The sequence below is a fragment of the Haliaeetus leucocephalus genome, unplaced genomic scaffold (genome assembly GCF_000737465.1).
Source record: "Haliaeetus leucocephalus isolate CR32 unplaced genomic scaffold, Haliaeetus_leucocephalus-4.0 Scaffold848, whole genome shotgun sequence".
Classification (NCBI taxonomy): domain Eukaryota; kingdom Metazoa; phylum Chordata; class Aves; order Accipitriformes; family Accipitridae; genus Haliaeetus; species Haliaeetus leucocephalus.
In genome coordinates this window covers 14,266,878-14,290,979 of record NW_010973284.1, presented here as the reverse complement: position 1 = coordinate 14,290,979, position 24,102 = coordinate 14,266,878, and the positions used below count along the sequence as shown (strand labels likewise).

Below are 24,102 nucleotides of genomic sequence, written 5' to 3'. Positions count from 1 at the left end.
CCCCGGGGGGGCGCCGGTGCCCTGGGGAGGGCAGGCGGCCGAGGTGCGCGGCATCGCTGCCCTGCAGCCCCCGCGCCTTCTGTCTCCTCTGCGCGTGTGGAGGGGAGTAGGCTTCTCCGCGAGGGGCGTTAGCGCTGCGGCACGGGGCGGTTTCGTTCTCTGAGGAGCGAGGGGGCTGTTCTGGGCGCGGGGTGGGCTTTGCCCTAGGCAGCGGGGTCTGCTTTTGCCTGCTAATTGGGGTCTGCAGGCGGGTGACGCGTGGCGGAGTTTTCTCTGGCGTTGCAGGTGAACTGCCAGCGTGCATTGGGCACGGTGGAGATAAGGAAAAAAGGAATCCTTGTTCAGCGTGATTCCTGTTTCTGTTTTGCAGTGTACGAAACGCTATTTTTCTGTTTTTGCAATACTTCGTGCTGCCAGTATACAGAGCCACCTTCTCGTCAGGAGATGGTACTGCTGAGCTTGTCCTTCACATCTCCCCTATCCACTAGCAGCAAGCGTGTGGTGGGGAGAGGAAGAAAAATACTTTGAGGTTTACGTTTTTGCTTTAGTAGGTGGAAGTGGTGGGTATGTGCCATTCTTGAAAACTGTACTGATGTGGGGGAGGGTTATTTCCCTTCCCCATTTGTTGGAGTCAAAGTAAATGAAAATTGATGGTTGCTTCGGTTAATGTATCAAGAACTTTTTCCTAAGAATAGCGGAAACATCTGTTGTAATAGCCAGTTACAAAGCAGAAGATTGTATTTGTAGAGGAAATTTTTTTTAATGAGATAATATTTGTTAGCTATGTTCCTAAAGCTTACACGTTGTGCCTGAGAGGTTCCCTGACTTTGGGGTTTCCACTGCTAACAGCCAGCAGAAGTTTTGCTGATGATATTGTCATGGTTATTCTGTTTTGTTGAAAAAATGGGGTGCAGTTTTCAGGTTTTATTGTGAATTCTCGACATTTATTTTCTATCTGCCTAAAACTGGGAGCATTATCAGCCAACATAGTATAATGCACATTACAGGTGATGTAAGCGGGGAAAGCACTGATACAACCAGGCCACAAAGCATAAACTGATACAGCCTTGCTATGCTTCCAACTCTGCGCTTAGTACGGGGTTTTTCTCTTTCTTTAGAGCATCTGCACTGTGTTTTAATATAGGTAAGACCCCTGTACATGTTTGGAGGCATTTCCCAGAGTTTGCATTATTTTGTCTGCTACCTTATCTGATCTAGGGTATTTGTATTTTTTCCTTCTTCTTTCAAAGTTCATATAACTTTTCCTGAAAATGCCAATTGATGACATAGCGCCCGGTTGTCGAGCGGGCACCTTCCCAGGCCAGACAGGCACAAAGATACTGCTTTATTAAGAGCTACTTTTTTTTCAGATGCGAAACATGCAGCAAAGAGGAAGCTAAGTACAGATGTCCACGATGCATGAAATATTCGTGCAGGTATCTAGTATCTGAATTAAATTGGTTTGGTTATTTTCCTCACTCATGTTGAATGGTATGTTAATGTTTTTCTTTTTGTCGTTTCAGTCTATTGTGTGTAAAGAAGCATAAGCTTGCACTGAGCTGTAATGGAGTCAGGGATAAAACAGCATTTATCTCTGTAAATGAATTTACTGACTTGAACCTTTTGAGCGGTAAGAATATTCCTTGTGCTTGTTAAAATTCATTGTTTTTACTAGGTTAGCACTGCATTTTTCCTTGTTCTTTTTTTACCTTCAGATTATCGTTTCCTGGAAGATGTAGGAAGGACAGCTGATGCTGCTGCTCGACTTCCTACTATGCATAGTCCAACAACAAAAAAACTTGTAAGTTTTAAATTCGCAGCTTGGCCAGTTGGAGATAGGGTTGACTACCTTTGAATTCCCACTGAGGCAGTCCCAATCCAGATTTCAGAGCTGATACCTCTCTTATGAAAGTGTGAATGACCCTGAATTTCAGAGCCAGAAATCAAAAGAAGTCTTTCTAGGTTTCTGTAATAGTAGTATTGATGTCTGCGTCCAATTGCTTAGAAGAATAGATTGCTCACAGCGTACATTCTTAAAACTGATGCATGACCACTCTTGCTGTTTGATGATAGATGTGTGTTAAGAAAGCCTGAATGTTTCCTTCCACCTCCACAACCTTTTTGTATTTTTAACTACAAAATTCCCAGGTAAACAGTGGATTTATTAATTGCCTAAGAATTATTATGTGCTTCCCCATATACCAAATTAAGGCAACTGGAGTTCTGCAAAGAATAAATTTAAGCAACAGTGAAGTAAAAGGCAGCCTTCTAAGGGTGAGAGGAGATTTTCGTGAAACTCCTCTAATTCCAGTAAAGCATTAATGAGATCACAGAAATGTATGGCATTTCCTGAATGTCCTATGACGATAAACTGCAAAGACCAAGATCAAGAAGGGAAAAATTAAAAACCACCTAAAGCCAGAAGAACAAAATCCGCTCCAAAATATTTCAACTCATTGATTACTGAAGGGCATCAAGGCCATGTTGTTTTCCAGTCTTGTGAAGATATCTTTAAATACAGCACTAAACTTAGTTGGCAAGAACTCATGTTGATGACAAAGTAAATTCAGAATACTCCAGCTTTCTCTCAGGCTGAAGTCATACTCTGTGTCTGTGTGTACTTGCCACTGTGATGCCTTGAAAACGTGCACTGAAGATGGTGAGATGCTACACAGGTAGTAGCTTTTAGGGAGTGATACTAGGCATGTTTATGGGATGATACCCTTAGTGCTACCTTCAAATCGGAATTTGTCAGAGTGGCTGACATGGTGCGTGTGCATCCCTTCTGCTAGCGAGGTTGTAGCCCAAAAAATAGCTCCGTGGGTAGTGTTACACCCACAAAGGCTGGCAGTGGCTTTCACAATGTGTAACTATAAAGAGGTTGTTGGCATGTTGTTTTTTAACCTTGGAGAAACTTCACCTGAAAATGTTTCAGGTAGTTTCTAGGCTTACTTTATTAACGTTATCATTCGTGATGGTTTTTTTGTAAAAAGCTGAAGAAAGTACTTCATTAAATATGGCCTTTTCTACAATTTTCCTATAATTCCTGTCAACATTACTCTTTTACTGTTTAACTTTCAGGTTTTTAATATATTATTCAGATTATTTTTTTTAAATTGGTTTTATTTTTTCCTAGTTATGTTGCTTGAGAAACAAAGCTCGAAAGTGTAATATTGACCTGAGAACGCTGCCTGTTGGATTTACAAAAAGAAGAGAAAATTCAACCACCTTCAATTGCATGTGAGTCTTCAGTTGGTTACAGTCAGCAATGTTTTGTTTTCACTGAATGCATAATGATGAGAATCTGAATTCATACCAATATACTTGCTTTTAAAATCTGTTAGATGCATGGGTTTTTTACAAAAGCTATCTAGATTTAATGTTTTGTGGTGCAGGTTTTCATTTTTTAGGCTCTTTGAGCTCAGTTGAACAGCTTATGAAATTCATGCTTTATTTTGAAAAATACCAACCACCATTGAGTAACAGGAGGAAGAATCAGCACTGTTGTGCTCTTCCATCTTTTAATTAACATTGACTTTTGTTGCTAGAAAAGAAAACACTTCTTTAAAGGTTTATGACAATGGATTGATGTAGAATGATTGCAAAAATATCTCTCTCTGAAAAGGCTGATTTTAAGTCTGAAGAGGTGCTTCCAGCATAGTTCTTTCCGTTGCATGCCATGTTAGGAGTTGCTGTGCTGGAGGATGTGGATGCTTGATATGGCACAGTGTAGAGAGACAAGTGCAGACAGACAGATATGAATTCAGGAAAAAGGCTAAGAAGACTTTAAATGTTCTTCCCTTCATCCACTCTGTGGGTTTTCTCTGATATCTGGAGTTTGTATTTCAAAGGATTTTCACAGTAAAAATAAAAAAATATAAAAAAAAAATATTACACAGTATTTCATTATGGCAGGAAACAGGTCTGGAGTTCATCTTGGTGATCTACTGGGAGCGAATACAAATGCCTTCCGGGCTCCCCACAGTAATCAGCTGTACCAGCTACCCCTGCTGGCTCCTTCACTTGTTTTCTTCATGATCTCGGTCTTGGTGGCAAGTTCTGCTCCCAGGACCGGTTTTTCCCTCTGTTCTGCACGGTGCCGATGGCTGGGCGCTGACTGGCCACCAGGTGTCTCTCTCTGGCAAAGCAAAGACCGACCTGAAAAAGCAACCCCTCCACAGACTTGCCTCTGTCATTTCTTCTGTTCTGGGGCAAAAGCTGAGGGGTTTGGTTTAGCAGAACATAGGGCATAAAATAGATGTAGAAGCGTAACCTTTTAAAGTTACATATTTTACCGGTTCTGCTAGAGAAAACCCAGGGTGGACCAATGGATAGAAAGAACATCTGGGGCATTTTCTCCTCCCTCAGCCCCAAATTTATACATCACTGAGGCTGTCTGCTCAGAACAGACCAGGTGGTAGCCCCAAACCTTGCACATGTTAGTCATTTGAGCAGAGGCTGTCTGCTTCTGCACTGACTTGCTTTTTCTTGGCCGCATGCTCTACCTTTTACAGATACCTTGTGCTAGGCTCATGCTGTTGAAGTATCTCCCTCTTAGAGCTGCGTTTATCTTTCCTGGGGAATTTCATTAACGTTGTGGATAAAACAACATAAACACCCTGAAGGAGTACAGGGTAAGGAGTAGTCTTTAAGAGCCAGAGCAAGGGCAGAAGGCCCAGGGGTGCTGGGATCAGTAGCTAAGAGAAAGATAGAAGAACAGAAAAGGCACAGATACAGGGAGGTTTGACACTATTGGGAAGATCCTGGGCATGGTACAATGCTGTGCTCACAGAAATTTGCCTTCATGTACCATGTTTTTTAGTTCTTTTTCTCTGTAAAGCGTTTTTGGGTACATACTGAAGTGTAGCTTGCATTGGAAACAAATTAAGCTTTGAGCAGATTATGCTTTCACGCATATCATGTGCTTTATGTTGTTTAACCAGAAGCAGATTTAAAAACTAAGAGGATGGGGCAAGGAAGGTGACTTATTGGCAAATAGACATGGAAATATTTCACAGGCTGTCTGGGAGAATGCCTTACTGTTTTTTTGTCAATCATAAAGTCCTGGGGTATTATTTTGTTGTTGTTGTTGCTGTTTTGGAATGCTAGCCTTTCTGAGACTTTCACATCCCATAAGAAAGAACATGATAACATTGTCTGTTCTTAAGAGGATAGGAAGTAACCATCTCTTTCCTGTAAATGCTGTCCAAGGGTATGGAATGTGCTCAGCAAGTAGTACACAAAGGACATGTTTCCTCTCTTTTGCTGCTACTGCTATTCATGCAGTAATGGGCTGTTTGAATTCAGTGATGCAGATTAAAAATTAACCTTTAGTTTTGGTTGGTTTGGTTTTTTTTTAATTGGCATGTTTTGCTTGCTCTCTTTAAATGGGCTCCTGAGGAACCAAACCTTAAGGTTTGATCGAACCAGTGAGTATCAGCCATTTGACACCTATCCCCTGTGACTTCATGACCCCCATAACATTTTGTTGAATATTACATTCAGATGGGGTAAGGCTGTGCAAATAATTGCATTACATGAGCTTAACACCTGACAGTGGTCAGGGTCTGTTATGTCTACTTTTCTGTAGATCCAAACCCCTTCTCATGCTGTTTGTCAGTCGAGATTTGTAGAGGGGTTGCTCCAGAGGGTGGAGGTTGGAAGCTGCTCAACATGTGCATGGAAAGCTGAGAACAGTCTTCTCTGATGTCCTCTTCACAGTCCCCATGCAAGCCAAGCTGTTAGGCTGTACAAGGTAGGAATGAGAGTAATCCAAAACTAGGAAGTACAAGATGTATTCTTGTGTCATCCCGTGCCCCTGCCAACTTTGGAGGACAGATAAGTGGTTGTTTGGATGTGTTAACCAGACTCTTCATTTCCTGCTTTCCATTAGTCTGTTTGCTGAATTTGGTGTTGTGAAAGCATACGTGCCAATGCTGGGCAACACATGGATTAGACTTAACTTGTAATATTGAATATCTAGATAATGGAGGGTTATTGGACAGTAGAGTCTGAGTCCAGTTTGTGAACTCATGGGACACCTGACTTAGAGATGGTTTAGGACACCTTATTCGCAAAATATTTTTCATGTGCTGCTTCACCCTACCTTTTCTATGGTACCCTTATTTTCCAGTAGAAGTGGTAGTTCCCCTTCTGGACACATGCTGCCATGGAGTTGGGGTGGCCCGCTGGGTAGAGAGCCTTTGGGAAGGGGCAGAGAATGTGACCAGGTTGGGACGAGGGCTGGGGCAGCAACTGGAGAGCTCTAGCCAGCAGGTCAAACGGGAAGAGGGGAGGGAGCTTGCAACTCCATGGCTCCTGGTTCCCTGGCGGGAGATGATGACAGCGGTGAGACGCTGAAATGGGGCAGTGCAGCTCCCTCAGGTCTGCAGCCTGTGCTGCCCTGCTCCGAACCTCCCTGCTGCTTACACTGTCATAGGCATCTCCACCCAGCCTCCTCCCCGCTCTGTTCACAGCACCTCCCAGACAAAATCCTTCTTGCCTCTCCTCCCCACCAAGAGGGGCCAGAGGGCTGGCTACAAGTCTCCTCCCTGGCGGCAGGCACGCCTGCAGCTTGGCAGCATTTGATCAGATGATATATGTGGGAGAAGGAGGAATCTTTTTCATTCTCTCTCTTGTCTGATTTAATTCTGAGAACAAAATACAGTGTGGAGATTTGGGATTAGCATCAGTTAAGAGATCATCAGTGTTAGAGAAGCTACTTTGATGTACACCTGAAAGCCCTAAAATGTCAACTCTAATCCCTAGCTAGGTAGGGATAATTAAAATTGTTTGAAGTGTTGCTGATCTTGAGAATTTACCAAGGAGTTATCTGAGCTGGGTTTTGGGCTAATGCTACACTGTTGGAGCTGTTAAACTTGAATATAGTTGTTACTTAGTACATAGTTTTGCTTGCTTTCTAGGACCCTCCAAAGTAAGTTCCCAGGCAGAGGAATGCTACTCTGGAGTGATCAGAGAGCAGGATGTTAATGAATTTCAGTAAATCAGTAGCTTTTCAGAGCAACCCCATGTGAAGATGAGTACTGACGGAGTTCTGTACCTGAGATTTACTCTTTTTTGTTGTTGTTTTGTTTTGTTTAGCAACTGAAATGTTTCATTCTATAGTGAATCTGATGGTAATTTTGTTTATTTGCAGAAGTTAAAGAGGACAGTAGTTTTATTCTTTAAAGATTATTACAGTTGGGGTTACTTGGCCTTGACCGTGTCACTTTGATTTACACAGGAATCTCAGTTCAGGCCCGGCATGTTTGATTATTGCAACACACATGGTTAGTAACATCTCCTGCTGTTGGGAGGCCCCTTGATAGAAGACCATATGTGTTACAAAGGAGGTGCACTTCAGTTTCTTCATTGATTGTCTTACTGTTTACTGTAACTAGGAAACTTATGAACTTTCAGTAGAAATATTGCAGTTTTTACTGTTTATACATCAAATCCAGGAATTAGCTTGATGAAGTTTCAAGGAAACAGAGACATCCACTTTTGTATGCTGTTGTTAGAAGTGCAACAAAGTCAGTTTGGCACTAGGAACACAGAGTTTGGTGGGGACGGGGGAATGAAATCATCACACCTCTGCGTGTTCTCTTATTTTAAATTTTTATTTTTTTTAATCCACAAGAGAATCTAATCACTTACTTGGGCTGAATCTTCATTGCTTAAGAAAGTTGAGAAAGGCATTATTATCCAAAAGTGTAGATACTGAATGCCCAGTATTTAAATTAAACTTCAGTGCATTAGGTGAGAGTACTGGGTATTGTCAAATTAAAGGATAACTGGTCCTTCATTAAACTTACTTACGTCCTTTTCATCTCTTTTATCAATTCAAAATAACATAGAGAGGTCTCTACAGTATCTGCGCTTTGATGTAAGATGTCCTGTATACTGTTTTTAAAACATATTAAGAATATTAGTTGATAAATAGAAACAAAATCATCAGTGAATTGCTATCTTTGACTGGCTGGCAGTGAAGTACTTCTGCAGGGCCAGAACTGCAGTTGGTATCTTAAGATGGGTTGAATTTGGAATTTTTTGTCTATATATATTTTATTTTACACATACATATACATACACACACACACAAAATCTTCTACTGCAATCTAGGCAAAATTGACTTCAGAGGAAATGTAGGTAAGAAAGTTAAGCGTTATGAGATATTTCATAAATGTTTTAAGAAATAACACAAACATTGGACACTTCTAAAAATCTGTCAAGGTATTTAACTGGTATGTCCAAGTGCCAGAATCCTTTGTAGATATGTCCTTTAATTCCAAGCAGCTGTACTGCCTACCCCCACAGTACTTGGAGTGTCTTCCTAGGTACTGCATTAACCATAAAAGATGGTGAGAATTTTTGCAGTTGTCCTGAGAGCTAGCTGGAGGTAACAGCCACTTTGTATATACTGTTGCTGTCTTTGTAACATCAGAAATAAAAATCTTTCAGTTGTTGCTGCGAAAAATTTAAAAATCATTTACATGTAGTTCTGTGAAAACTACAGTTGATAATAGAAAATAATTTTTTGGAAGTTTTAGGAGAAATGAAAGGGAGACAGTTACTTTGCTTTGGAAGAACAGTAATTGCAAAACAGCCTGTGCAGTTCTGAACATAATTTGCAGCTACATCTCATGCAGGGGAAGAGGTGCTTGGCTCCTCTTTTTCCCTCTGATCAGTTTCCATGCTTCTGAAGTAGCCAAAATAGGATGTGAAGCCAAGCAATGCAGGGATGGGCTGTGATGCTGCTTTTACTGACATCAACAGTGCTTGTGCCTCATCCAGATCTCTGCCGTTTGGTAGTTTTATAGTCAGTGCTTTGGTATTCAAGAAAACTGTGGAGTGGCGTTCCATGGCAGCCGAGCGGCATGGAACACTTCATGCAGTGAGTTGTTACTCAACTGCAGATGACTCAATTAAGCATTTTCTTCTAGAAAATGAGCATAGTACATGTCAGTTGTATTTGAAGGAAATACTACCCCAGTGAGCCATAGTGGAAAATGAAGTCAGTGAGATCTGGAGCCAAGATACCTAATTTTAATCAGAACTTGTTGTGAAACAGCTTTGATAGCATCTACAGTTGACATCAAGTTCTCTAGCTGGCCAGAGATCAGTGATGGTGAGGGATGCTTCATGTTAATAACAGGCATCCAGCAGGTTGTTTTTCAAGACTTCATGGTACAGCAAAGAGTATGAGGATATTCCAATTCTAAGCTGCTTTTTTCCTTGCCTCCTTCTACCCTGTTCTTAATCTATTTTACCTCTTTCTGCTTGCCATTTACTTTCAGGCAAGAGTACTTAACTGCAGTTTCGGTATTGGCATGCTGAAAAAAAAAAAATCAACATTTCTGTTTTTCCAAAGTGAAACTTTTTGACAAGGAATGATCTTTTTAACTTCAGTGTTCAGAATCCCTGATTCATAGCTCTTTCTGTGCACCCTTCCGTAGACTAGATTGTACCTGGAAGGAGGAGGGAGGGTGAAAGTCTGAAAAGAACCCTCTTCAGCTGATTTTACAGCTGCAGTGATGAGCTGAGTCTGCCTCAGTGAGCCCACAGGGAACTGTTCTTGCATGTGAAATCAGAATGTGCTGTGTGAGACCATGTCTGCAGACACATAAAGAGTATTCCTAACAACAAGTAGCAGATAGCTAGAAGTACTTCTGGAACATTTCTTTTTCAAGTGCCTGTGTTAAAGACAGCGCTCTAGGCCACATACATGTTTCTGTGAGCTGTGTCACAGTTTGTCTGTTTCCACTTGGGAGAGGAAGATATGTAGTACTCCTCTTGCTTTGGCTGTCTTGATTTAAAAATCTGACAGAAACAAAGTCCATATCACAATAAGTGTTGGTCACTTAGAGTAGATAAACATGGCCTGTTTGAAAAAATTGTGGAAGATGATGAGTTAAATGAAAAAATGCCAGAAAGCCTCATTTTAGTTGATAACTTATAACAAAAACCTCATCTGAACAGTCCTTATCTTGTAAGTATTTTAATAAATGTGCCCATCATTAGTGTTTCCTGCAGCTAATGATGGTGACCCTATTTCTATGTCTAAAGATTAGGAACTTTTACTAGTCTGCTTGGGAAAGTGCTTTGAATTAATACCATGCCATGTTAAATACCAGATATTAACATATGTCTGAGGAATCACAAGCTTGTTAATCACAAGTCAGTTGCACTGGTTCCATAACCCTATCAATATTCCAGTTTGCTCTATGTTTATGGTAGCATTGATGCTTCCTTCAGCTGTCAGAATGAAGAATTGCAAAACTTTGTTTCACTTATCTTGCAAAAAACTTCCAAAATTCCACTCACTGATTTTGAGTTATTTCAAAACCTTTTTCAGCTTGGTAGTTTAAGATGGTATCATACCAATATGCAAAATAGCATAAAATTGATGAGGCAAGGTACTATGTCAGCTTCTGGTTATATATGCTATGTAATTAATAATGTTTTTTGTTTTATCCTCCAGCTCTGGTCATACAATCTTCTTACCTCTTTCAGACCTGATGTGCTCTAACTTTACCTTCTCATTTAAGGAAGGCTCTCTCATTCTCAGCTTTAACATGAGCAGATAGAGGGGAAGAATCACAAGGCGTGCTGCCCAACTCTGCTGAGTCACATGTTGTTTTGGGGAACTTGGACTTCATTGGTTCTTTTTATTCTGATTATTAGGTCCTTGGAGCTAGGGTTCTTGCTTGCTCTTTTTTTGATAAACACTAACGCTTCTGATTTTACTTATACTACAGGAAGTATAGTTCAGCTGTAAAGTTTAGTTTTCTCCTAGGAATAAGGAGGTAAGGGAATGATTGTTTATTTGATAAGAGCACTTTTTATAAAGTGCTTGCATTTAAAAATGGTACCATAGTTAATTGAACTTAGCAGCTAAGTTTACTGTTTTGCTACTGGATGCATGTACACTTGTCTCTGCAGCCAGCTAGAACCTGCTGGATAATGTTTCATCTGCCTGATAAACAAATTAAACATGTTGGAACAACACTGTGTTTACTTTTAATTGTAGTACCGAAATCTTTGCATAACTGAGGGTAATTATCCTGGATATAATGATTCATAGGTCTTAAGCAGTGTTTTAAAACACAAATTTAAAAAAAAGGAGGGGGAGTACCGTTAGACATTCCTATGCTTCACATAGATGTCTGGCCTCTGATTTCTAAATGCTAGTAGTTCCCTCCTTCCTCTTTCAAATGTTTGCTCTTAGTCATGAGCGTAAAATTCTGAACCAGACCAAAGGGCCATGCCCCTACCTTTTAGCTGTGCTTTTTCTTAGGAGATTCTTATAGAAAAATATTGTTATGCTCACCATACTGAATCGGAGAATTTGGAGCAATGAGAGGAAAAATACTTTGTCTTAAGTCAATATTGACTTCAGCAGCATTACAATGGACTGCTAAAGACTACATTGAGAGCAATGGGTGGTGAGGCCTTCAAACATTGGGATACATGTTTAGCAAAAGCCACGTGGTTAGTCAACACCAGAGGATCTACCAATTGAGCTGGCCCTGCCCAATCAAAACTTTTACGTACTGTAGAAGGGGATAAAGTCCCTGTAGTGCACATAAAAAATACGCTGGGGAAAACAGTCTGGGTTATTCCTGCCTCAGGCAAAGGCAAACCCATTCATGGGATTGCTTTTGCTCAAGGACCTGGGTGCATTTGGTAGGTAATGTGGGAGGATGGAGAAGTCCAATGTGTGCCTCAAGGGGATTTAATTTGGGGTGAGAACAGTCAGTGAATTAAATTGTATGATGTTAATTGCTATATAATGCTGAGTAAAAAGGCAAAAAGAGATTTCCTAATCTAGCGAAGCATCCTCTAGGTAATACTGCCTTTCTTAAGATGACATTGTACTGGAACCATGCTTCAGTAACATGTATTCTCAGGGTTTAATTATGCTAGCTGGAAAGGGAAGACAGTTCTTAAAACTAACAAACTGGAGAAAGGAACATGACATTGATCTTGGTCTCTACCAAAAGCTTCCTGATCTTTCTGTAAAAGATTTATTCTGTTACCCACGTTATGCCAAAATGCAGCTTCCCTCCCTACCCATGATGTGTTTTCTATTGAGGCCATCACTGCTGTGAAAAGTTGAGTCCCCTATTTTGTGTAGAACCTGGCCTCAGCTGGGACCTCTGGCTATTACTGTTGCACAGGTTTGGCGATCTGTCCTGGGTGATATGCCAAAAAGCAGTTTCCTTTTCTGAAATTAAAGGTCAGCTATACATACAGAAAGTCAGCTGGAAGATACTCCCTTTTAAAATGTGAAATGCTGTTGATCAGTTAATTGGTGTTAAGTTACCTGTATTTGTAAGGAAGATATTTTTGTCCCATGAGGACTTGAAATTCAGCAGGATCTGGGAGCATTGCATCTTTGAAAGTGCATCTTGGCTTCGCTGCATGCACCTTTTACTCTTTGAAAATGCCATTCAAAATTTTGACTATATTTCTTCTGTACCCATGCCGCAGGCTACTGAGCTTTATCATAGAAAAAACAAGTAGTAGTTAACAGCCAACATTAAGAATATGCGTTTCTTTTTCTTTTCAGGGAGAATAAGTTCTACTGGCATTTGAAGCTCATATTTCCTCACTGTCGTGCTGAATACACTTTAAAAGGGTACAGAGCTTGAAAAACAGATTTTTATAAAGTTTAAATTACTCTGCTGAAATTGAACTGCAAAATATTTTGATCAGTTCTTATCTATTTCTATTATACAAGGTAAACTCGAATATTATTTTTGGTCTTAATTAAAAGGGCATTTAAATTGAAAAAAAAACCTTAAAGCTGTGTAGTCCTTTCCTCTTTGGAAGCTAGCAGGCTTTTCAAATCAGGCAAAATGTTTGATTGTTAGTCCTTTTCTCTGTGTAAACAGAGGAGCTGGTATATGCATGATAGCAATATCCCGTACACCTAACATACCCTGTTCTCATGGACCAGACGTTCAGGAGGATTTGCCATCCCTCCTCGCCTGCACACTGGAGCTGACCTTTACATAGGATGAAATGGTTGCATTGTTTGCTTTGTAGGAAAGCCCACAAACACATTTTGCAAAGGCCAAAAAATAAGCTTTTGTTGACAAATCTTTCTCCTTTTTTCCTAGCCTGAAGGGGGATGAGAAGTATGCCCTTTTCTACTTCTAGGGCTGTAGGAACAGCATGTTACTGCTGCAGGGTTAGAAACTAGAGATACGCATCTGTTTACTCCCTGTATATGCCAGTGAAGTCCCAGTGTTGAAATTGAGATAAAGCTGTCAATTATTTATGCTGTATTGATACACATTTATGATCCTCCCATAAACTACTCAGTTGTGCCACTGTAGCATGCAAATACACAGCTTCCTCCAAATGACTCAGATAATAGATTTTTTGTGTACATGATGAACCATGTTTTACATATTTGATTTTTATCTTTGCTGAAAGGGTGCCTGATGATAAAACACTCGCTGATATCCTTAAGCCGTACATTGATCCAGTGGAATCAGATCCTGTAGTTTGTCAAAGGTGTGTATTGAATAACTTTTCTGCCTAGTTCATCTAATGCACTAATTAAAAAGGGAACGGTTCTGAATAAATGGCTTAAACTAGCTGCACTTTCAGCATGGAGAACTGAGTTCCCAGTCAGCAGTACATCTTTAATTCCTGTGATGAAAACCATCCTAACGTTCACCGACCAGCTAACCCTGGAGTATAGCCACCAAATTTAAACCAGGAAAATATTAAGAAATTGACTTGTGGCATAAAGATCAAATGAAGCAACTGTAATTCTAAAAAATGTAACCGTAATTAGCCTCAGTGGGGGTGACAGTGAACCTTTTCTTTAGAATAATTAGAAAAACATACTAGTAATTCCAGCCCTCATTTATAGGAAATACTTAGTACGTGGCAAATTATTGTCTTTATGAAGAAATATATACTGTTGGCTGTTGACATACAAAAGGTACCCATCTCTTACAGATGATAGGAAGAAAAGTTGTACATCATTGTTTCTTCATCTCTGTTGCATGTTCTCTTTTTCAGGTTAAAAATCTATACAGCGTCTCCTCAGTCAGATGTACAAATTTTAATGAAAATAGAAAACAGGAAACAAAACTCTATCAGGTAAGGCGGTTCTTCAGTTTGTGTGCTTAGTAATTAAAAATACCAAAAAAGAAATAATACGTTTCTTAGTCTTTAATATTATGAATCAAGATTACACAATCTCTTCAGTGAGTAATTACCAGCCATCTTAAAAATGATTCAGCAAAAATGTTATTTCTTTGTCTTTTAATGTGTCAACACTGACATTTCTGTATAGTTAGTGGGTAGTAAATTCAGCTGACTTATACTTGGATGATTGAAGAAGCTAGGGCACTCACAGCTACGTTGGTGGAATAGTGAGTGTGCCTGTACCTGAGCTGCATCAGCAGCAGTCCATGCAATGTAACAATGTCTGCAGCAAAGATAGGTTTGTGTTAAAATGTTAAATTACTGTGTTGACCAGCAGAAACGTAGACATCCATTCCCTTCTGCAAGTTCCTCTGTGGATATGTTAACCTCCCCAAGAGAGCTGAAGTGATAGTTGAGGAGAGCTGTCTTCTTAAATCACTGCAGCAAAAATTATGTGCTTATCAGCATCCAGTCATTGCATTTGAATTAACACATTTTTCTCAAAGTTACTAGCTCATCACTCTTCATGGTACCATATTTTTGGGTGTGGGCTTATAAGTCTCCAGAATTCAGACTTGTGCAGAATTGTTTTCTTTGTTTCTAGAACAGACAATAATCTTGAACTTCAAAATTAAACTTTAAAGAAATAATTTTTCTTGGTATAAATACCATTTTTGAACACTCCACCCTGTTGTCATTGTTACTGAAAAGGATATGTATCAGCTTAATATCATAGCTTATTGTGGTTGACCAGTGATTCCTAGTTAGGGTTCTTAAAGTACATTCTTTTCTTCAAATGTAACAAATGTAAATAATATGCTTCCCTAAAGCATGGTATATTATTTCTAAGGAGGGAAAAAAGGTATATTAAAAGATTTTTAGTTGTAACTGAGCTTCCTGTTTGTGCTGTATTTTTCCCAGTACTATTCAAAAATGTGTAATGGACTTGAATTTCTAAGTACAAACTTTTTGTGGTTTTGATTGATTTTTTTTCTCTTTGAAATCATAGTTTGAAATATGGTTGTAACATTTGCCATCAGAGTTGTCAGCTAGAAACCTGGTTTTAAGTGAAATTGAAGATCGCAGAGCCATGGTTTGTATATGGAGGGAGAAGACACGAAAGGCCAAAGCTCCATTAGAGTTGAAACTGGCCAGTGTTGTTTCAGATAAGAAGGGCTTTTTAAAGTATGTTAATCGCAAGAGGAGGTCTAAAGAAAACATTGGGCTGATACTTGTTGAAGATTGACATCTGACTAACAGGGATGAAGAAAAAGCAGAGGCATTCAACGCGTTTATTGCCTCGGTCTTTAATAATATTGATAGACCTTGGGCTGCCCCGTCCTCTGAGTCGGAGTACTGTGAGTGTGGGAACAGTGACGTTCCATTTGTGGACACTGAAACTGTAAGGGACCAGCTGTATCAGCTGAATGTTCACAAGTCCGTGGGGCCTGATGGGATTCCTCCCGGAGTACGGAAGGAACTAGCGGATGTTATGGCAGGACCCCTCTCGATCATCTACCAAAGGTCTTGGGAGTCTGGGGAGGCCCCTGCTGGCTGGATGTTGTGGTTTAACCACCATGCAGCCACTTGCTCACTGCCCTCCCCCTCCATCCCCCCTCAGTGGGATGGGGGAGAGAATTGGGGAAAAAAAAGTAGAATTCAAGGGCTGAGATAAAGACAGTTTAATAGGACAGAAAAGGAAGGGAAAAAAAAAGATGAAAGAATTAGAATATGCAAAACAAGTGATGCACAATGCAGTTGCTCATCACCCATCAACTGATGCCCACCCAGTTCCTGAGCAGCAGCCCCTGGCCAGCTTTCCTCCTAGTTTATATACTGAGGATGATGTCATATGGTATGAAATATGCCTTTGGCCAGTTTGGGTCAGCTGTCCCGGCTGTGTTTCCTCTCAGGTTCTTGTGCCCCGCAGCCTACTCGCTGGTGGGGCGGGGTGAAAAGCAGAAGAGGCCTTGACTTAGTGTAAACACTGCTTAGCAACAACTGAAACATCTGTGTGTTATCAGCATTAGTCTCATACTAAATCTGAAATGGAGCACTATACCAGCTACTAGGAAGAAAATTAACTATCCCAGCCAAAACCAGGACACTGGAAGCTAGCCACTGTTAATCCAATTTGCAAGAAGGGCGTGAGGGAAGACCCAGGGAACTGCAGACCTGTTAGTCTAATCTCAGCTCCTCAAAAAATTATGGAGAAGATTATACTGAGTACTGTTGAAAGGCATTTAAAGAATAATGCAGTCATCAGGCACAGTCAAGATGGGTTCATAAAAGGAAAGTCCTGTTTAACTGATTTGATATCCTTCTATGATAAGGTCATGCACCTAGTGGATGAAGGGAAGGTGGTGGATGTAGTTTTTTGTGGGTTTTAGTACAGCTTTTGATACTGTCCCTCACACCATCCTTCTAGACAAGTTGTCCAACTGTGGGATGCGTGTGTGCTGGATGAAAAACTGGCTGAAGGGCAGAGCTCTAAGAGTTCTAGTGAATGGGGCTACATCTGGCTGGCAACCGGTCGCCAGCAGTGTTCCTCAGGGCTCGGTTCTAGGGCCAGTTCTGTTCAATACATTTATCAACGATCTGGAGGCAGGAGTTGGATGCACCATTAGCAAATTTGCTGATGATGCCAAACTGGGAGGTGCTGTCGACTCTTTTGAGGGACAAGAGGCCTTGCGGGGGGATCTAGATAGATTGGAGCATTGGGCTATGATGAATGGGATGAAATTAACAAGTCAAAATGCAGGATTCTGCACTTAGGATGGCGTAATGTTGGGCACAAGTATAAACGGGGAGAGGAATGGCTGGTGAGCAGCCCTGCAGAAAGGGATCTGGGGATGCTGGTCGACAGCAGGCTCAATAGGAGTCAGCAGTGTAAACACAGCATGACCAGCCGGTCAAAAGAGGGGATTATCCCGCTGCATTCTGCATTGGTGTGGCCTCACCTTGAATACTGTGTGCAATTCTGGGCCCCACAATTTAAGAAGGATGTGAAGGTCCTTGAATGCATCCAGAGGAGGGCAACAAAGCTGGTCAAAGGGCTGGAAGGAATGTCCTATGAGGAGCAGCTAAGGACTTTGGGCTTGTCTAGTTTGGAGAAAATGAGGCTGAGGGGCAACCTCATTGCTCTCTACAGCTTCCTGAGGAGGGGAAGTGGAGAGGGAGCTGCTGATGTCTTCTCCCTGGTATCCAGTGATAGGACGTGTGGGGAATGGTTCAAAGCCATGCCAGGAGAAGTTTAGACTGGACATTAGGAAGCATTTCTTTACCAAGAGGGTGGTCAGCCACAGGAACATGCTTCCTAGAGAGGTGGTCGATGCCCCAAGCCTGTCAGTGTTAAAGAGGCATTTGGATAATGCCCTTAATAACATGCTTTAACTTGGTCAGCCCTGAATTGGTCAAGTAGTTGGACTAGATGAACACTGTAGGTCCCTTCCAACTGAAATAGTCTATTCTATTCCTGGACCACTGGGCAGGGAGTGTGGGTGGAAGTCCCAGGTGAGGCTGGTCCAGGTAATTAAGACCTACTGGTGCTCTCTGATTCTAGCAGTAGGGATTAAACAGACATTTACACAGATTTCTGAAAGACAGATGTCTGGACTGATTTCCATTTAGTTCAAGAATAGCCAAATTTTGGGTGTTTAGGGGGGAAATTTAGAACTACTGGTATTGTGAGCTAACTTGGAAAGTTCATTGCAGAAGCACCTGGGCAGATGAAGTTTTCTCAGTTCTCTTTCTACTCTATTTCCCAGTGCTTCATGAAGGGCTATTCAGCACAGGCACTTTAGCTATACAGGTTGTATATACTGTTACACCCAAGTAAAGAAGCCCTTCTAGAGCTCAGCTCCAGGAAATCAAACGATTTCCCATTTTTTAAAATATTTTTAGCAGACTCTTCTGCTCATCTTTTAATAGTGGTATTTAGGACAGGTTCCCAGAGCATGAACAACCTCTGTCCCCTTCTCAAGTAATTAACTCAAGTTAATGCAGCAAAAACTGAAAATGCATTCGGTATGTTACTGCTGTACATCATCTTGCAGTATGTGATAGGAAAGGCAGTATTCAAGCAATGATCTTGAATAGTCATTTGTATTTTAAAAATAAAGTCATTTATACACAGGTGGGTTTTTCCTGATATTTTAGTGCTTGGTTTTTCGTACTTCCTTTTTTAGAAAAGAAGGAAAAATTGCTTTTGTAATACCAGGTAAAGTTCACCTTTTAATCTTTTGAAGTAGAGTATGTAAGTTGCATAGGTGGCTTGGGAAAGAACCAATTTAATATCAAAGTGGACTATCTTTTGTGCTCATCCGTTTCTTTTGTTACTTAACCATTTTCCTCTCCTGAAATCTTACAGATTTGTTGAGAGAATTCTTTTTCTTGAAGTTAAACTAAATTAATTAAATATCCTGAAGTTTGAGCCTCATCAGTATTCCCAGAATCAGCTATGTTGGTTGATAACAAAGTCACAGTAATTGGTATTTATCCCACTTAGTGAATGTGAAGTTTAAAAAGAACTGTAGAATGTTAAAATAGAAAAGTGTTTTGACTTGAGAAATGCAGTTCATCACTTGGAAATTATGTGAATCTGTTCATATAAGTTGGTGGAGCAGGCCCAGCTGTGGCAGTGCAGGCAGGTCAAGGAAGCAGCATATTGAAAGAAAATTCCTCTTCTGAAAGGAATGAACAAAGTTTGTTTGAAATGATGGGGCTGCTATGTCAGCAGAAAAGCATCTTCTGTCAACATAAGCTGTGTCTCTGCCAGCAGGCGCTCTCAGCACAGCGTAGTTGTTGTGACAAAGGCTCTATGAGGGGATTTAAATTTTTACTGTAGTTGCATTACAGTTAAGTAAGAGAGAATTTATTTTGATTTCTTCTCCTTTTGGCTCCCCTCCTCCCCCCAGTTAAAATAATTTGAGGTTTATGGCTCTCATTCTATAAATCAATACCTGGAATTGCAGTGGAAGTACTTGCAATTGAAATGAGACTGGCTTGCTGCTTAGTGGTGTTCATTATGGAACAAAAGCTGAGCACAGACAGAGCTCTCTCACATTTATTTATCCGCATTTCTTTAACAGTGGGGAGCTGTTAACTGCTGGTTTGTGTAGCCTTGAGTGCTACTGTCAGCTCAGAGTAATTTCTCATCCTGCGCCACCTCATTCTGTGTGATTTTAGGATGTGTGTTCCTGTATGGCAAAATCCTCTTCCATCACTCTGGGCAGGCTGGAGGAGTAGGATTGGTGTAGTCTACTAATACATGCAAGTCTACATGAATGTTGTGTTATCCAAAACATCCCCTGTGCCCACCAGAAAAATTCCTTCTCCACAAGCACTAGATACTAGAAAGGCTGTAAATATATGTTGTTGAATCGGATGTTGGTTTTAGGCTTAGTAAAACCTTTTGAAAAAAGTACTTTTCATAGTTACAATTACGTGTTATTGAGGAAGTGCAATGGTGTTTCAGAGAACATCTAAGCAGGATTATTATGGGTTTTAAAATGTTAGTCTTCTAGTTTTAAGTATGTTACAGAAGGATTTCAGTATTTCCTGCAATTGTTTATGAAACAGGAGTTTGTGGTTTAGTTTTGGCTGTTTTCTGTGTTTCACAGCAAATGGCCCTTTTAGTTTGAAGGTCCTTTGCAGAATGCTTTAAATTTTTTGGTTTTTCTTTTTTCTTTCTCCAGAAGTATAAATTGGCCATGTAATACAGATTTCTGCTTCCTCACAGGAGTTCTGCAGAACTTCAGAAAGCAACTGGATAAATCCACAGGTGTGCAGATATCATGGATAGCTGCCAAATAACGTGGTGCTTGCTTTCTTCTTGCTACGTGCCTTTTATCATCAGTGGTGACAGTTCTTAGAGAACTTTGTGATAAGCTCTTATTTCTGTCTTCTCTAAAACCAGCTTTTAAGAATTGCTTTCAGTATGAATTGGTAGCACTCCACAATTACTTGGAGTAACCTAAAGCATAATCTGTCTTCATGTCCTCTCCTCCTTGCCTGTCACCTGATGCTCTAGAACACTGTAACTGCTACACCAATTGATGGTCTTCTCATTAACTGGACTTACTTTATAAGGAAACTTATAAAGGAGGTTTTGAAAAACGAGTGTTACACAACTCTCTTCTTCCTTTAAAACCTTGGTTTGGAAAAAATCTGCATTTGAATAGGTTATAATAGTTTTCCGTTTGGTGGTGCTTGCCTCTATCACCTGTTACGCAATATTTAGTTGGTGGTTGGTGTCCATTCTCTCCTCAGCTGTAACTATTCCAAGAAAGGTTTAACTGCTGGCCTCTTGGATGATTTTTACAGTCTACATTCTTTCATAAAGTAGTCTTTTCTTTCTTCAGGATAAATTAGTGTCCTGACTGTCTTCAGTCCTTTTTTTGGGATGCCTTCAAAGTGACTTCATATGGTAACAGTATTGCTTTTTCCACTAAGGAAAGGAAAGATGCAGCTGCCGAATTATACAATCTGGTTTGGGACATACACCTTCTTATTTTCCTGAGAATTGCCTTATTAGGCTTTGTGTAAAAAAAACAACACCCAAAGCAACCCCCCCAAAAAAGAATTCCTAAATCCAACAGACCCTTAGTATTTGCTCTAAGTAGGTTAATGGTCAAAGTTACTGTTTTTTTCATAACTACAGGTATTTAATGAAAAAGTTATTTATTCATCCTTATCATATAAGATGATCCTATTTCTAGAAGAGAAATAACTGCAACAGACTTGTCTTACAGTAGATATTTTAATCTACTTAAGAATCTATTTAAGAATAAGTTGTTGTAGAAGACTTTTGGGGATTCGAAAATATCAGTAGCACTGACAGAATATTTAGGTGCTTGGAAAATGTAGTCTGGTAGGCCTTAGGTTTGCAAAGCCCACTGCTTTCAGTGGACCATATCCTTCAAGGAACTGGAGTACAGAGCAGTACCAGACTGTATCCTGTAGCTTTCCTGTTATAAAACTGTCATGCCATACAGGGATGCGTATAGAATCAGTTGTAGCATTGTTTTTTATATCGGTAGTACTGGTGCAGCTCATGCTTCAATTACTCAGCCAAAAATACCAAAAGCATTTTTGTACCAGTTCTAACATCAAGGGGCTTCTTACTTTCTGTGGTGACATTGGCTGGTGCACATGAGAATACTGGCATGTTTGCCACTTAATTCTTGTGGATCACAGGGAGGAAAATCTGCTAAACAAGTATCAGAGGTTCTTTACTAAACGCCATTGCTTTATGGTGGTGAACACTTACTTTGCTTTAACTGATCCAATGCAGTTGCTTCCCAGAAGGCTGGATGATGTTAGTAATTTTGGAGCACTTCCCTGTCTCAAGATCAGCTGGCAGAAATGAGAGTTATTTCCTTGGATGACTGAGTTCTGTGCTCAAAGAGAATTTTCTTTGGTACTCTATTGTTTTTAAATAACTAAGGGTTAGATCACGTTAGTAGGTCGCAGTAGTCGCAGTAGGCTTAGGAAGAAGTAAGTTTTTTGCTTTAGTGTGTGCCAATATGCCAACAGACTTTTAGAAAATCATCTTGGAATTCAGAGAGTAATATAAATGTAATGGAACTAAATCTTTTTAAATGTAGTATTTATATTGGATTATTTATTTTCCTGTCATTAAAAATGTCTATTAGGTATCTGTTTTGTCAGTGATTTTAAGATTATCAAAAACTGTTGTATTTAAATATGTTCCAGATAGCCTCAAGTATTGATAGTGTTTTCCTTAATTTTTCATACCATCTTCCTAGGGCACTTCCTTCTGCATTATCATTTGTGAATAACTCCATGTAAAACCAACAGAGCTTGTAGTCTTTGCTTTCTGCTTTTCATACATAACTCAGTTGCTTTAAAAAGTCACTGGTATTAGTGTGGTGCATGGATCAGTTCTTTTTATCATCATATTACAACCTCATTTCAAAAATACTACTTCATCTAGCAAAACAAATGCGCTAGAATTGGCACATGTCAAGCATTATTTCCTCCTCTGCATTTTCTGCAAATGTTGAAAAGTGTGGGGTGGTTTATTTAGGATTCTCTAGTCTTACTTGGGAAGAAATTCCTTTTCCCATTTGTGTAGTATGTGGTATACATGAGACGGGAATTAAGGATACAAATCCCTGGCTGAACTGCTGGCCTTGGCATGAGTTGGAACAGACCCCAAGCTGGCTTTAACCTGTGCCAGCAGAAGATTGACAGTAGAATTCATTACTCCTCTCTAGCTTGCAGCAGCTGGCACAAAAGCAGCTCTGCCAGCTTTACAAAAGCAGGGAGCTAGCTTACAATAGTCATTCTTCACTGCACAACTGTAGTCAGGCTCTGGCGACTTTGTACTGTTCAAGGGGAAATAGAATTTGGTCTGTAGTCTGTTTCTTAAACACAGCGCTCCTGTGTATTAATACTTGTTGCTGTTTTTTCCCAGAGTGTTGGGTTTTGTTTTGTAGGGTTTTTTTTATTAAAACTTCAGTTTTTTCCTACTGAATACTTTGTTACGTTTTCTTGTAGGTCATTTCAGGCTTTCTAGTTCTGTTACTGCAGCCATTTCAGTGTCATTTTTCACATGCTCCTTCTTTATCTGAACATCAGTCTCTCTGCTGACAAAAGCAATGCAGAGCAACAGATGCCAGGATACACAGCTTTCACTGTAAAAAATAGTCACTTTTCCTTTCTGTCTACTTACGTTTTTCATTGAAATCCTGTATTACACAACATAGATGGAAAGCAGAAAACTAGTCATTGCTGAGTATAAGAAGCGTGTATGGTCTGAATCTGTAGCATGCATAGCTGAATGTTTATGATGTCTGACTACAATTACTTGACCTTTGAGAAGATTTTGGGGATGATTCCAAAAAAATCCAGAATTTATTCATCTTACTATCTTGAGCAATCATTCATTTTTTTTCTTGAAGGAGATTGCTTTATGAACCAGTAGGCGCCTGTTTTTTAAAGTAACAATCCAGCGTTTTGTAACCCATGCTGAATTCTTTTGGATTAACTGTTTTATAATTAATGGTATTGCATTAGGGTTTCTGGAGTGTCCCAGCTAGAGAGTCGCTGAGACATCTGTTGCACAAAGATATATTTGAAATTATAGCCTCTGCTCCAAAATTTTGCTGTCTATATTGCAGCAAGTTAGATCCAGACCACTTACAGAGGAATATGTGAGTAAGTAAAGAGGTGGAGGATGAGGTAACGATAAAAGTTTTAGTGTTGGCTTCAGCTGGTGGTTTGTCCTGTCTAGTCGTCTAGTGGTGGTCTGTAAGCACCACAGGCAGACCTGAAGACCTTCGGACCCTTCGTGCTTGCAAAGCAGGTAGACAGACCCCAAATTCTAAAACACAAAGAAAACTGTAGCCTCTTTTCTGCATCATAACTGGGTTTGAAGCATGGGAGCAGCATATGCAGCATATGCACAGGCAGATTTTCTCTCCTTTCTTTGAGGAAATGTGCATCTAGGAAAGGCTGTTTAAAGAACAATTCTTGCAGTTTGTTCCAGCCCACCATCTCTACTAGGGAGTAAAGAGGAACTTGCCTGTATGTATGTACTATGTAACATAGGCATAGTATGGAAAACGCCTTCATGGAAGTCCGTGTACTGCATAGCATGCACATACAAGACAGACTTGAAGGCAAGAAGACAGGCTATGAAGTCCAAGAAAAGATTGCAGTTGGAAAAACCCTGTTGAATAATCTGTTGTTCCTTGGCTGGGGGAAGGAGCTGGTAAAAATGGGCTGTAGAGCAAAACTAACGTTCAAACCATTTTTCCTATTCCAGTCTAGCGTAAGTGTTGTGAGATGTATCGAGGGGTTTAATTCAACTGTATCTGTCAGGGTTGCTGTTAAAATATTTTTCTTAAAGAAAAAGAGGATTTGCTGCTCGTTTCTTGGAAGAAAAAGACACAGTGAAATGCTGAC

General features: G+C 40.2%; 1 protein-coding gene across 1 annotated transcript in view; it reads left to right on the top strand.

The window, feature by feature from the left end:
* The first annotated feature begins 1,374 nt into the window (after positions 1–1,374).
* Positions 1,375–24,102, top strand: part of ZNHIT6 (zinc finger, HIT-type containing 6) — a 37,833-nt gene continuing 15,105 nt past the window's right edge. Inside the window, exons 1-7 of the mRNA XM_010582580.1 lie at positions 1,375–1,436; positions 1,524–1,630; positions 1,716–1,801; positions 3,137–3,240; positions 12,572–12,640; positions 13,444–13,524; positions 14,041–14,121. Of these exons, the coding sequence (XP_010580882.1) occupies positions 1,420–1,436; positions 1,524–1,630; positions 1,716–1,801; positions 3,137–3,240; positions 12,572–12,640; positions 13,444–13,524; positions 14,041–14,121 (545 nt within the window). The 5' untranslated portion in view covers positions 1,375–1,419. The remainder of the gene's footprint in view (positions 1,437–1,523; positions 1,631–1,715; positions 1,802–3,136; positions 3,241–12,571; positions 12,641–13,443; positions 13,525–14,040; positions 14,122–24,102) is intronic.